The 15,615-nt window shown below is 32.4% G+C and overlaps 1 protein-coding gene across 1 annotated transcript in view; it reads right to left on the reverse strand.

The window, feature by feature from the left end:
- Positions 1-1,403: 1,403 nt before the first annotated feature.
- Positions 1,404-15,615, reverse strand: part of LOC146541511 (neuroligin-4, Y-linked-like) — a 47,023-nt gene continuing 32,811 nt past the window's right edge. The window contains exons 7-15 of the mRNA XM_085187101.1: positions 15,400-15,485; positions 14,742-14,909; positions 13,327-13,447; positions 12,322-12,518; positions 7,720-7,842; positions 7,074-7,219; positions 4,274-4,401; positions 3,948-4,100; positions 1,404-3,826 (exon numbers count right to left, since the gene is read on the reverse strand). Coding sequence (XP_085043227.1) covers positions 2,922-3,826; positions 3,948-4,100; positions 4,274-4,401; positions 7,074-7,219; positions 7,720-7,842; positions 12,322-12,518; positions 13,327-13,447; positions 14,742-14,909; positions 15,400-15,485 — 2,027 coding nt within the window. The 3' untranslated portion in view covers positions 1,404-2,921. The remainder of the gene's footprint in view (positions 3,827-3,947; positions 4,101-4,273; positions 4,402-7,073; positions 7,220-7,719; positions 7,843-12,321; positions 12,519-13,326; positions 13,448-14,741; positions 14,910-15,399; positions 15,486-15,615) is intronic.

Consider the following 15,615-nt stretch of genomic DNA (forward strand, 5'->3'; position numbering starts at 1 on the left):
AACCATAGACTGGTATGCAAAATAAACTCAATTTGCAAAACTGTATTAAAGAGGAGTCTCTGAAAACTGTAAAGAGTTTTATACTGAACTCAACTTGTTAAAATAAATTTAAATTTATTAAGGACGTAAATGAAATATTTATTGACGTTAATTATTTTTCTTATACAATTATAACCTGTTACTGTACTATATTGTATAGTTTACCAAAATCTGTCTAAAATGTTATATCCAAAACAACTATTTACTTTTTAAATCTGGCTTTTGATTTATTTTTATTTTGTGTTTGTACCTTCTTACTTATTTCAAATATTAACTAAATATAAATTTTACTTTATTGAAAAATAGGCTTTAGTACTTATATAAAATTAAATTTTATCAAAAATGCAGCGTTAAGCTTTTCTCCTCGTAGCAGGATAGGCAATGTCAACCCAGTGTCAACACATTACGTTCTCCACTTTCTGCCCAACCACTCAGCAATGGTGGAACCTAACGTCGCGCTTTGTCTACGAAAGTATTCGATTCTCATTCACCCAAATGGGAATCGAACTTACAACCATCACATTTAACGATGTCTCTCTTCATCTGTTCTTCACGATGATATAAAAAAGATAAAACCATTGTTGACGGTGGCTAAACATCTGATATGGCATTACTCCGGAATTCCGGACGGATGACGCGCTTCATACAGCTTAGGAAATTAAATTACTCACATCCTGTTTGTCTTTGTTAAAAGGTTAAAAAATCTTTTAATGTTACAAATGTAATTTTTCACTTATTTTAATTTTTATTATTTATTTTAACATTTACAAGTACAAGGTACAACGCGTCTCTATTAGAATTTTGTAAGTAAGGTCAGGTAAATCGTGATAATGTAGCATTCGTTTCATAGGCGTTTCCTCTCTACCGCACAGTTGTTGAGGAAATATGACTGTGAAGTATCCTCTCGTGCGTTCACCGACCTTCCTATACGTGGAATATCATCCGTTTCCTACACTCAATTTTCCTCATCCCACTCAGACAAAGTATAATGCTTAGTGAACCGTTTTCCTTACTTATTTTTTCTAATAATATAAGAAATCAAAAGTTATACTTGCCTAATGTACTTTAAAATCAGTAAAATGTCCATACATTATTTTTATTACTATTTGAGGCAAGCGGCAGCGTTGAATTCCGTCACTTAACACGCAATGCCTCGAGAATTCAACAGTAAGTGGGGAACGAAAATGTCTTCAGTAGGCAGGAACAGAGTATCTGAACACTAACTTGCGAGGTTACAGCGTGTATCTAACAAAAATATATTTACGAATATGGATTGATCATTACTATACTCGTTTTAGTGTTTTAATTATAAAATCACACTTACCAGACCAGGTTGTTATTTTAAGAAGGTAAAATAATTCAACTTTTAAATTTCATATTTTTATTTGACACCATATTATACGCATTCCACTTATATACCAAATTGTAACAAAATGTTTATGTTACACTATTATACAAAGAAAATTTTACCAAATTGGTTTATCATAATATTATTTTATATTCTGTTGTTTACAAAGGACAACAAGGCTTGTTAATTAGATATCATATAATACATGTATGATTTAAGCTCCAATTCATCCAACGCAATTCCTGTAAAAACTCTTTGATATTATATCTTTAGTACTTTATGCGTACATAAATATTTACATTAATATTAAAAATACAAATAATACTTCGTAGAAATTCTTAATAATTCCATTTATTAATTCCATTATAGAAACCACGGCAAATCGGAGTTGTTTCGAAATGAATATGCTTATTTGTGTTATAATATTGCACTTAATAATTATTAACTTTAGTCAATTCCTCAAATATGTGAATGAAGACGATCTTTGTTTTGTTTATTTTAACTTTACGATAGAATATGTAACATTTTGTCACAACGAGGAGAGCAATGCATTATAATTTCTAAATCACTCATCATTACTTATCATCAATTCCTGGAAAGATAAAAGTTTGGACGAGTACTATCTAATTATCTTTTGTAAATTTTGTATACTAAAACTTAAAAGTTGTTATTATAACAAACAGGGAAAATTTCTTACTATAATGTAAAAAGTTAAAAATAAAACAGAGTATTATAGAGGTGGTAATAAAAGAAAGTATAAGAAATGATAGGATTACCCTGTTTACCTTTAATTTGGAACTTATATGCTGTGAGATATTATATTTAAGTAATGAGATACGTGCCACAGTGCCGGAAGTACTCGCCCATCCACCGCAGTAATAGTTTTCAATATTTATTTATCAAAAACTACGAAATCAATATAGGTGTTTTGAAAAAAATAACATTACAAATATTACAACTTACCCAATAGAAACCATAAAACATCTTACATTTTATTTGACACATTGTTTGTTAATATTATAGTACATCTAACGATTTAAGTCTTTTTGCACTATGTTATTGTTATATTCACACTTATTATGTATATTAAATAGGCTCACAATTAATTACGAATTTTACAAAATATTCTTCATAGCTGAAATATAAAACACGAGATAAGACAGATTATATATATAATTTGTTTATATTTATAAGAACTTATTACAAAAATCTTATTTCCTTGTTATCAAAAGAAACAACTGAATTAACTTAAACCATATTTCGTATTAAACATTCCAATATTTTCATTAACAATTCAGCAGAAAATACATAGTACAATTATCATTAATATATTTACAGCCAGTAACTTCTGACCAAGATCTCACATTGCCTAATTTCACTTACACATAATTAAGTTATATTTTTCACATTATTTACACGACCTATTAAATATTATGAGGATATAGTGACAATTATTTACATTATGATCAATTTAAAATCACAGTTTTGTCCGAGTATTCACTACAACCTCCGCATTGTCCAATTTCTGTAAATCTCATACAGATATCTCCTGTATTTGAACCCGTTTCTTCATAATACCCGGCGGTGCAGGAGTGGTCGCTGCCGGAGGAACCCTTAAAATACCCGAACTCCCAACAGCACCTGTTTCGTCTGATTCACCATTTGTATCTGATGTGGCATCGGGTGAATCGGTCAATGGACCAAATTTAACTTGAGTGGAACTATCTACAACTCGCGGCTCAAAAGTACTAGTCCTCCCTATAGCTTCTGGATTTCGTCCATCCACCTTTTGTATATCTGGTTTTTGAGTATCAATGCAAACAACGCTACCTGCTTCAATTGCACTGCCAACACTCACGTCCGGCAATGAACTACGTGCTGCCCTATGCTTCTCGTCGTAACAACTATACTCACCGAACGTTGGCTCTCCACAATCCGAAAGTGTCCGAAGGTCAAATTTTGAGCCTGAACTTCTCTGGACGTGTGATTTACACTCAAATCCGAATCCTTTACCATCAAAAGCCCGAACTTCATAATCTAATTTTCCATCATAGTTATCAGAGGATGATGAGCTCCCGGCCTCGGCCAAATCATCTTTGCAACGCCGAGGCCGGGAGCCCCTTTGATGATAGATTCCTGCAAATATGAGCACGTTTAGAAGTAACAGAAAACAGCCCACAGCTATCGTTACTGTTAAGGCGGCCGTATACGACTGATAATGAGACGAGGCGAGACGTCGCAAAAGGGCATCATCTGGTTGAATCGGTGGTGTGGTGGCGTTAGGTGGACATTCAGTTGATAGTGCAGGTGCCGGAGACGGTTTCGGTTGGACGGTACGTGATGGAGGCGTACTTCGGCCCGTTTCCCCGCGGCCGCCGATATCTATATTTATTACGTGCGGAACGTGCGCACGGGAAAGCGACTGAGTTCGTACTGCACCTAGGGGAATAGTAATGAGACTTGATATGTGTTTAACATAATGAGCAATATTTGATATTAAAACAAAATTCCAAGATTTACTTTTCAAATGTACATGTAAGTGTACATGTTTTATTGTTACCTTCATAGTAATTTGCATTATCATCTTGAAAGTGATGATGTCTCATGGCGGCATCTGGCAAATCTGACCCGGGCCGATGTAGCTGCGGTATAAGGGACAACCACAGTGACATTTTGTGACCACGGTAGTGGCTCCTCATCTCTGACTTACCACCTGCGATAAAATCACTGTCTTACTATAAAAAAATCATTAAGAAAATATTATGCTAAACTTTATAGCATTTGAAACTTATATAGTAAAATATTCTAAAAAATAATGAATAAAAAAATATTTATGTTTTATAAATTTGCTTGTGTTAAAGCATAAAATATGTAAATAAAACGTACTAATTTCCATATAAAGCTGGTTGATGGTGTCGTATGTGTCCCAGTAGGGCGTCTGGTCGGGAGCGAGCGGAGGGGATTCCCCCATGACAGGACTGGGCGGCGGCGTCGCAGACGGATCGTTTGGATTGCTGGCATAAATAATATTTTTAGTAATAATAATCCATATAAATAATATTTTGGAATATTTTTATATTTGAAATAAAAGTATTTGACATACATGTTTTTTTATGTATTTAAATTTACTTTCAGTACACGTACAATATATATGTAATAGATATATATATATTATACATATTCTTAGTTATAAAGAAAATATTAATTATTTAAATACAAAATTTCATAAACACAATTTATAATAAGAAAATTCTGCTATAAAATATATATAATAAACCTTATTCACGTGCAATGAACAACGTTTACAGCTTGTAAATCATTAGAATTTTATTTCATAATGTTGACTATAACAAAATAAAACAAAAAATGAGCCAGCAACAACAATCCTATCCTATATCTTATAAAACAAAGTCGCTATTCGTGTCTGTCTGAACTTTCTAACTCTTCTTCTTCTAAACCACCCAACGGATTTTTATGCGGTTTTCACCATTAGGTCGAGTATTTCTCAGGGAAGGTTTATATATAGTTTATTATTTGTAAATTCTTATGTAAATTAACATAAATACGATAAATGTGTCTAAAGTCCTACCCATTGAGACACTTTCGCGCATGCGCTGCTTTAATGGTAAGTACTACATGAAAATAATGTACTGGAGTATTGTTCCTCTTAATAAGATCTACAAAAAAGTCCGCGAGAGCATATTTTTATCTTTTAAGGATAACGTGTAGTGATCATATTTCTGTCTAAAAATAGTAATTTCAATATATTTTTTATTGTGAGGGATATTTTTCCATAATGGTATTAATCCTTATCCTTTAAAATACTTTATTAATTTTCTACGTTAAACGAAGATAAAATTTGCTTTTTACACTATTTCGAAATTGCGAATAGTTTTAGAGAAAAACGCATTTAATTGTTGACACATCACGCCGTTGACTCATCATCTGTGCCGACTTAAGTTTTACTTATCCCTTACTCTCAGCATATAAATAAGTATATTAGTTACGTTGGCCATTTAATGTAGATCAAAACTGTCTTTTACTGTTTTTTCATTTTAATAAGTACTTTAGAAGTTGTTACAATATCAAAACATCCTTGCTGCGAAACGCGCCCCGCGACGTTTTGCTTATACAAGCGCGTCATGAGCAGTCATCGGTGGTTTCGTGGTAGAATGCTCGCCTGCCACGCGGGCGGCCCGGGTTCGATTCCCGGTCAATGCATTCTATTTAATTTTCCTCACAGGCAGCCACGTAGTGCTTGCTTTTCATCAGGGACAGAATACCCTCTTCAGCATTAACCACAAACTCGAAAAATAAAACCCGCCCGCTATAGAGGCATAGCAACGAAGATTTAGATGCGTTTGCACGTATTAAATAATTGGAGTTGAATGTATTATTTCAGCGCGATATATTTGGTTCCATATTTTTTGTAGTAGTTATTAGTAGGAAGGCTTTTGTTTATAATTTCTTCCGTTTAAAAATAGTCAATTAATTATCTAAAAATAGTCATTTTTTAAATATATTTTAATAAGTACTTGAAAAGATTAGTAGCACAGATTTAAAATTACGATACCTACTAAAAAATCCTTGCCGAGTAAAACAATTGGAAAATCCTTATTGGAACTACGAAAATGCGGGTTGCATTAGAGTTTAATTAATTTTCTCATTATCTTAAGTGCTTTGCAAACATACATTATATGAATAATCCAGTAGTAAAAGCGGGCGAAGCCGCAAGGGGGTCGCTAGTATTGTTATAAAATATTTAGATAATACAATACTATTTTCTGGACAATATTTTTAATAAAAAATAGTCCAAATTAAATCCCTCATTGTACACCAACGTTTCGAAAGGATTATTTAAATTACAGTCACTTAATCTCGCTTTATAAATGAGCTGTGATTTATCTTACTCTGTTAATTAAAATCTCTTTTTCGAGAAACATTCCACGGTTCAAGAGTTTTTATGATGTACGACTACATGAATAAGGTGGTTTAAGTGCGTCACTCGAGTTATATACGAGTAATGCTAGTATATTACCATGTGGATATGAATATTGACATTCACGCTGCCTTTGTGACGTGAAGGGTACTTAGAAAGTCGGCATCCATTATTATTATTACTTACATTAAAACCAGTCAACTTCCACGTTAATTACTATGTGCAAACAGGTACTGTGAAGCTTTTCTTATTGTTTTTATATTGTTCATGAAATCTCGCAAACTTATTATGTTATGTGGTTTCCATAAGTCTCATTTACATGGAATGATTATTTGCTTGCAAAATAATATAAAAAATATCAGAGAAAGAGGCCAGTCGTGGCGCAGAGGCACAAGTTCGACTGTAAAAGCGTGGGCATTTTCATTTCTTCGCTCTGGTAATGAGGGAAGGCGCGGTGTTAAGTTCCGCAACTCAACACGCAATGCCTCCAGAATTTGGACGAAAGTAGGAAACGGAAGTGACTTCATAGGAGTGGAGTGTCTCAACACTAAGTTCCGAGGTTGCCTCTGCCTTTTTTGTTATATGAGGGATACAGTGTTTAGCTTCACACTGTATAAGCAATAATAAAGCAATAATAAATCAAGATACAAGTTAAAACATATACTACTCTTTACATTCCATATTTATTCTTATAGTTACATATGTACTTAACATAAACATATACAAACAAGCGTAAGAACATCTTACCCATATTTAACAAAATTCGCGAGATAGTGCATACACAACTTGGAAACTCTTTGTTCCAGTAGTGTAAAGTTTTGTAGGTGATGAGACTGTGAAAGTGGAACTCCAAGATAATATGGTAGTTCTTCGCCGTGAACAGTACCTGGCCTCTGTAAACAAACAAACAAATTCAACTTCCTGTACGCTTTTCATAGTTCACATTGCCAAAAAGCGTTGAAATGGAGTTGTTGACTATTTTGAAAACATTTACCAGTTTTTATTTAACCATAACATGAACACAATAATACAATTTAATTTTATTGAGCACTTTTCAATTTTAATGTACAAAGAAATGCTTTTAATAAAGTAGTAAATAAAGTTTCAATCCAGACATTTATTTAAATTTCAAATATATATAAAAAAATATTTAAAATATTCACAATATAAAGTCCTTAAACAAATTAATTGTTACATTTTCTATATTATTTCACATGCATTCCGTAAATCCTGCATTCGCATCTACAGCGAACCAAACGAACGTGCCTAAACCTGTTTTTGCTGGAAGGCTCATTTTAAGTCGCTTAACTTTAGTCTAAATACTACATATTGTCCATATAACAATAACATAAGCACAAATAACATATATATGCACCTAATATTACTTTTATACCTGCGGGTAGTCTTTGTCCTGGGAAAGGTGATGAAAATGTGTGAAGTATGTGGTCCCGCCGCGTAGGGCATGCAGGTAGCCGAGCCTTATCAAAGGCGCTGCTGTTCGACCGTCACTTAACACCTACAGAAGTGCAGTCTTATTATACAACCAACAAAATTTACGACAAGAAGGTTTAAGTTTTAATAAGGTAATATGACTATGAGTAAAATTAAAAACGAATTATATGTGTATCACTATTGAAAGTCATAATTAGTATACAATAAAAAATAATTACTTCATTAAAAGCTCACATTTATTCAATTATTTTAACTGAAATGGTATAACAAGTTTGGAGTAAATGTATTGTGCATGTCAGTAGCTGTCACAATCAAACAGATTTAACGAATACCAATTATTATAAATGTAAAAATATGTCATTCATTATTATGGAATTTGTGGATTCAATATAATATCCATCTACCGTGTATTCCCGTAATATGGATAAATTAAATCTTTATATTTCCATTTCCATTTCCATTAGGCTTGCCACACTGCATAAATCTACATAAACAACTATTCAATGCAATAAACAGCAACTTCACCATTTTACGCAACTGTGGACTTTACAATTTTCAAGTAATTATTTTTTATTATATTATTATAATATTTAAATGAACGAGGCTCTCGGGGCGCAGGGGTGCGACTATAAACGGGAGGTTGTGGTTTCGATTCCCTAACATTATAATTCTTGATCGTGTATTATTTATATACCAATATTGTACTTACGAGCTCTACATCAAGAATCTTACTTTAACCATGGTATGGTATGGTTCTTTAAATCTGGAGTTCCGAGCGTGCCAGTTGAGCAACTATAATCATTTACGTCAACTTACCGTTTACATCAAATAATAATAAAAAAATAGTCGATATTCAACAAAATTTCATTATCTGCGTCAAAAATTGTTTTTAATACACAAGTAACTGTATTAATATTTACAAAATATTTATTTTATAATTTGTGAAAATCAAGTATTATCCTATATCTTATAAAACAAAGTTGCGTTTCGTGTCTGTCTGTTGTTTCGAACTCTTCTTCTCCTAAACCACTCAACGCATTTTGATGCGGTTGTCACCATTAGGTCGGGTATTTTTTTGTAGAAGGTTTATATATAGTTTATTATTTGTACATTCTTATGTAAATTAACATAAATACGATAAATATGTATAAAGTCCTACCCGTTGAGACACTTTCGCGCATGCGCTGCTTTAATGGTAAGTACTACATGAAAATAATGTACTGGAGTATTATTCCTCTTAATAAGATCTACAAAAAAGTCCGCGATGGAATATTCGTATCTTTTGAGAATAACGTGTAGTGATCATTTTTCTGTCTAAAAATAATAATTTCAATATATTTTTTATTGTGAGTCATATTTTTCCATAATGGTATTAATCCTTATCCTTTAAAATACTTTATTAATTTTCTACGTTAAACGAAGATAAAATTTGCACTTTACAATATTTCAAAATTGCGAATAGTTTTACAGAAAAACGCATTTAATTGTTGACACATCCCGCCGTTGACACATCACCTGTATGTTATTCAAGTTTGACTTATCCCTTACTCTCAGCATATAAATAAGTATATTAGTTACGTTGGCCATTTAATGTAGATCAAAACTGTCTTTTACTGTTTTTCATTTTATTAAGTACTTTAGAAGTTGTTACAATATCAAAAAATCCTTGCTGCAAAACGGCTCGCCACTCGCCATGCGTCCGCCGCGCCCGCCTGCCTTACACGCATCAGTGGTTCAGTAGTAGAATGCTCGCCTGCCACGCGGGCGGCCCGGGTTCGATTCCCGGCCGATGCATTCTATTTCATTTTCCTCACAGGCAGCTACGTAGCGCTTGCTTTTCATCAGGGACAGAATACCCTCTTTAGCATTAACCACAAGCTCGAAAAAAAAAACCCACCTGCCTCTATAGCGACGAAGATTTAGATGCGTTTGTACGTATTGGATAATTGGAGTTGAATGTATTATTTCAGCGCGATATATTTGGTTTCATATTTTTTGTAGTAGTTATTAGTAGGTACGTTTTTGTTTATAATTTCTTCCGTTTAAAAATAGTCATTTAACTATCTAAAAGTATATATATAAAAAATCCTTGCTGTGTAAAACGATTGGAAAATCCTTATTGAAACTACGAAAATGCGGGTTGCATTAGGGTTTAATTAATTTTCACATTATCTTAAGTGCTTTGCAAACGTACATTATATGAATAATCCAGTAGTAAAAGCGGGCGAAGCCGTAAGAGGTTCGCTAGTTAATTAATATGCTTTAATATAGTTTTTTCACTTGAGCAGAGAGAACCTGGGAAGTTAAACCACTCCGTTCCCATTAAGATGCTTCCGTTGCCCATTTTTCACCAATTAATAAAGTATTTAAAAACACAGAATGTGTTGAATGGCGGAACTCAACACCTTGCCTTTGCCTCCTTACCAGAGTGAATAAATGAAAATATTAAATATTTAATTTCCTCGAGAGGGAATCGCACCCATAACCTTTCGCGTATACAGTCATTAATATAACGATTATTTATTATGATGTTGATGGCGTCATAGCTTTCATTGGAGATAAAAGACTTTTCTAATAAAGCCTTTTGAGGTGACCACCTTGTATTCACCGCGCGTCATTAACTTCTTTTGTACATCACAAGAACGATCGGTGAGTTGCGAAAACTGCTCGAAGCTTAATTTAAGATTGTTTGGGAAAACATAAAAAGGACGACAGATTGTTTAATGTATTTACAATATTTAAACAGATAAACAATATATCGAAATCTAGACAATGAATTATCATAAATTTGTAGTGTCTTTTTAAGCCAATAAATATTGTATAATGGTTTAAATTTCAATACACGTTAAAGTTAGATATAAGTATTGTAATCAGAAAATCTCATTATAGATTTTTTATAAATTTAAAACCTTTGGTTTTCTTTCTTAATTTTAGATACTAAGTATAAGTCATTCGTTTTATGCAGATAATTAATATTCTGAAAACCTAAATCTTAACTTTATATCTACAAATAACTACAATCAAAAAGAAATAAAGAAATCTGGAAATATAAGAGACATTTCTCTCACTTACAAATTAAAAGAGAACCATATAAATATAGTTTCGTAATATTTAAAAATGTATATAAATTTGAACATAGTGAGACTTGAACTTGCGCTTTTTGAAAACGTCCAAGAAATAACACAAAAAAATAAATCATAATAATTTTAATAAATTTATAACAATTTATAAAATTGCTGCTTTCTATTAGTTCAACATATTAACGACAATATCCTCTGGTTTAATGGGCACCCTAAATGATAAATGACATTCCGATTTGATAAGTTCTTGTCTCTTTTGTTGGGAAATTTAAAAGAGAGTCAGGGACGGTGATGTAGTTCATTAATCATCGCGCCTAGGGTCACGTACGACGAACTGAGCCGCTACCTTTCGTGCCTTTAGACGCAGAGAACAAAAGAATAACGGTCAAAAATGTATGTCGAAACTCACGAATAGGCACGACATATTTTTTCCATTAAATATATAAAAAAGTGCCTTTGCTATCTTAGAAAATGCAAGTAGTTAAAATAAAAACAGATAGATTTTTAATAATCTATATATATAAAAGGACTTGTCCTCACTGACTGAGGTAAGACGAACGCACAGCCTTAACCGCTGATGGTAGAAATGTTAAATTTGGACAAAAGTTGACTTTCGTAATCTGGACATCCACTAAGAAGGGATTTTGAAAAATTTTAACCCTAAAGGGGTGAAATAGGGGTTCAAAGTTTGTATGGAAAAAAATTTAAATCGGCACCGATTTTTATAAAATTTGAAATGTAGATTTTTAAAAGTATTTAATTGAATACGTGTTTCATCGTTTTCTAGAATTCTCTCTCTAAGGGTGCAAATAAGGGGTTGAAAGTTTGTATAGGTTTTATTTAAATTGTCATCAATTTTTATAAAATTTGAAATTCAGACTCTTAAACGTATATAATTAAACACATGTTTCATGGTTTTCTAGAATTCACCCCCTAACGATGCAAATAAGGGGTTAAATGTTTGTATGGAATAATCTTTAAATCGCCACCGATATTTATAAAATTTGAAATTTATACTCTTAAAAATATTTCATCGAATACATGTTTCATAGGTTATTAGAATTCACCCCTAAATACGCAAGCGAAGCTGCACGCGTCCGCTAGTATAGTATAAAGGCGCAAGGTATTTCAATAAACAAAAAAGGTTGAATTTCACAATAGCAACAATTCAGCAGCGCTAATAGCTCCACACATTCAATGAACGCCCGCCCTCGGTATTACTTTCTTCGAAGAAGAAATTAGTAAAGCCGCGAGCTAATAGTGTGTAATTGGCTTTGTACTCGCAAACTACTATAAAAGTAGCTTTCATGTTTTATATACACATCTAAATAAAAGCTAACTTTATATAATTTGCCAAATTATATAAAGATTCTGACCTCGGATATCAAATAACAGAAAAAAAGAAAAGAAAAGAAAAAAAGAAGAGATCGCCAAATCCTAGAGTAGGATAAATTAAAAGTTACCTCCAGTGTCGCATCGCGCACACTAAGCGGATTCTGCACCGGCTTGTCCCAGTCCGTGTATTCGTTCTTGAGGGTGGAATAAATCTCGTTGAGGTGGTAGTAGTAGGCGTTACGTACGAAAGTGCGCAGAATACGGTCCCGCCGAGTCTCATTGAAGCCAAACTCCAAGTCTTGAGCATTGAATTCCAAGTAAGATTCTGCAAGTAATGGCATGTCATTCATTTGCATAAATTTATGAGCGCGCGGCATTCATATTTAATTAAAATGTGAAGAGAATTTTACTAAATGTAAAACTGCTTTCTCTCAGTATTTTTTTCTTAAAAGAATTAGATTTTTTTAGAATATATATATGCGATTATAATTATGAAATTAATAAAAAGGGAACGAAGAAAATATTAAAACAAGACGTTTGAAGTAGGATAATGCTACGAACGTAATTCCATATAAAACATATCTTAAAGGCCTCTTTGATATATTTATATTAAAATACATTTACAAAATTATATATTCAATGATATTATATTTTATACTAGAATTGACGCGCATAAAACGCGTTGCCATAGCAACTATATGTATGTCACTTAATATTTAAGCGTGTAATATAAAATGTGTGAAACATGGGTAGTATGTGTTTGTTAAATATTAATTTGATGTTTTTTTAGCGTCATGTATGCCCCACGCACAGCAGGGTAGGCAGAGGGAACCTATTGTTCACACTCTGTTCCCCATTTTCCTCCACATTCTGGAGGCATTGTTGTTGAATAGCGGAACTCAACGCCGCGCTTATAATAAAATACATACCTCGAAAATGTAACAGGGACATGAATAAGTGGTTTAAAGATAAAAAATGGAAATCTACCAAACATTGTAACCTACTAAATAAACATAAATTATAACGCCATAACCATGGAAATTGCTTTTATACCAAATCTCTGGTAACACTATCTTCTTATAAAAAATCAAACATTAATTATTATATTAGATTGTTATGAAAATTTATCTTACCCGTTGTAGTTAGACCAAACAGCAATTCCCTATGAGGAAAATCAGCCAATTCATATCCTGCCGCGCTTGCGACTGCAGCGGCCCCTACACCCAGACGTGAATTGTCGTTTGGTGGTGGTGCCTATGAATATATACTTTTAATTAATTATAAAAATAATTATATACATATTAGTTTTATAAATGAATATTTAAATTTACTTTTATAAAAAAATATAAATTCAGCAATATTAATTAGCAGGAAGAAACACGGGTTACTTTAATAAATGTGTCATAAACAACTGTTCACTAAATACAAGTGGACTTAGATTAAAAACATAAAGTAGCAACTAAAGAGGAAATCCCTTTTTTATTTTAAGCCAAAAACATTAAATTTCTTATTTAAAATATTATTTATTCAAATCGACTTATGCAAGCAATTTTGAATTATTGAATAAACAATATTTCTAAATACTGTAATCTTAATTATTTTATTTGTTAGAGTTGTTTTTACAATAACTTTATTTCTTTAGAAGCAAGCAAGAATAGATTTCAGAATTTTGTTATAGACACGTCTATACGTCTATACGCCTTTAGACGCAGAGAACAAAAGAATAACGGTCAAAAATGTATGTCGAAACTCACGAATAGGCACGACATATTTTTTCCATTAAATATATAAAAAAGTGCCTTCTGTGCATTCTGTGTTTATCGGACTATTCCGATCCATAAAAGATTTATTAATTCTTTGGAGGCGATAACTTGGCACAACCAGCTTATCAGACACATTCTAACTGTTTTAGGGTAGCGACTTAGACATTTAGAACCTAAAGTTCTAAAACTTTAGTACTTGTACAAGATATTTCAAATCTTCTGACGTTGTTTCTTCTCCTATATTTTTATTTTATATATTTATTTTTTTATTAATATATACAAACCCAAGAAGTTATTCTAGGTATATTATGACTGCGAAGAACTTAACCAAACAATTTTTTTCATCCTTTTCAGATACTCAATTACAATTAATTTTAATTTCAAATATTATAACATAAATTAAATATATTATAAACTAGTAATAAATCTTAAATAAATATATAGGATTTATAAACTATATGAAGTGATTCAATTACAAACTTAATCAGCACAACAAAACTGAAATTACAGTTGAACGAGCTACCTTAAAACTTTAATATGAATGTAAATGAGGAACAAACAATGTTCTTGGCAAGTAATTAGAAATGCACTACAGTAAACACGACTTCTAATAACTTCGTAAGGTTTTCTCTAGTTAATTCGACTGCTTCGGGAAACCTACCAAGGTTTCCCTAAAGTATATTATTTTATAAAGAATATTTTGTGTTACAAAAATAACAACGTTACCAAAAGTACTCGTAAATTAAGTAGCTAGTTATCAAATTATTTTAGTTGAAATTTCTTACGAAAGATGGATTCACAATTACTGTGCCGTCGACAAATGGAGCGAAGCCTGGAAGAAAACGGGGTGGGTCGAGCCGTACGGCCAGCAGCTCGGCAAGCGGCTTGTTGCGCAGGCACGGGGCCAAATCATCTTCCATCAAATCCCCGTGGCAGCCCGTCTGCTCCGCAACCTAATAAACATGAAAGCAAATGTAAACATTCCCCAACTTCACCGTATAGGCAATTCACAAAACTTGGCAGACGAAACACCCAGCGCTAATATTTTAAATGCTAAAGTTTGGATGCTCGAAACCCAGTTACCCTTTTACTACGGATCGCAAAATGTCTGCAAAATATATATATAAAGGAACGTCAGATACAACTTGCTTGAACAGTAATATAAGTTTCAACTCTAAAATAATACGATATTTTATTGAAATATAATGTATATTATTATAGTACAACTGGATAAAATAAAATCTTGTGCAATTGGTCAAACCTTGAGAATGGGTAAGAATGACTTTTTCTACATAATCGAAATATTTTATAGAGCTGAAAACCATAGTTTAACATTAGAGAACTAGAATATTTAATTTATTAATAGAATCAAGTTCACTTAATTAGTTAAAAACTACACAAAGCTAATACTAAATAAGCTTTTAATGTAACACCAACATCTACCTTTCTTTTTATCGTAAGCGGTTCTCTCTGCAACGCCCATGAACTAAGCCCCGACCCGCTTAACAAGATGACGCGCTTCAGTAGTTCTGAAACAGATAACCTAATTTAATTTCGTTATTTCCGAAGAGGATTAACCTTCCAATGAAATGTAATAAAGAAAAACATTTTCGTTTCAAAACAAGAAAACAATTGTCTCCGAAACCTAGGTATATAATA

The sequence above is a fragment of the Heliconius melpomene genome, chromosome 1 (genome assembly GCF_056956725.1).
Source record: "Heliconius melpomene rosina isolate 202511_hmr_F chromosome 1, ASM5695672v1, whole genome shotgun sequence".
In the NCBI taxonomy this organism is placed as follows: domain Eukaryota; kingdom Metazoa; phylum Arthropoda; class Insecta; order Lepidoptera; family Nymphalidae; genus Heliconius; species Heliconius melpomene.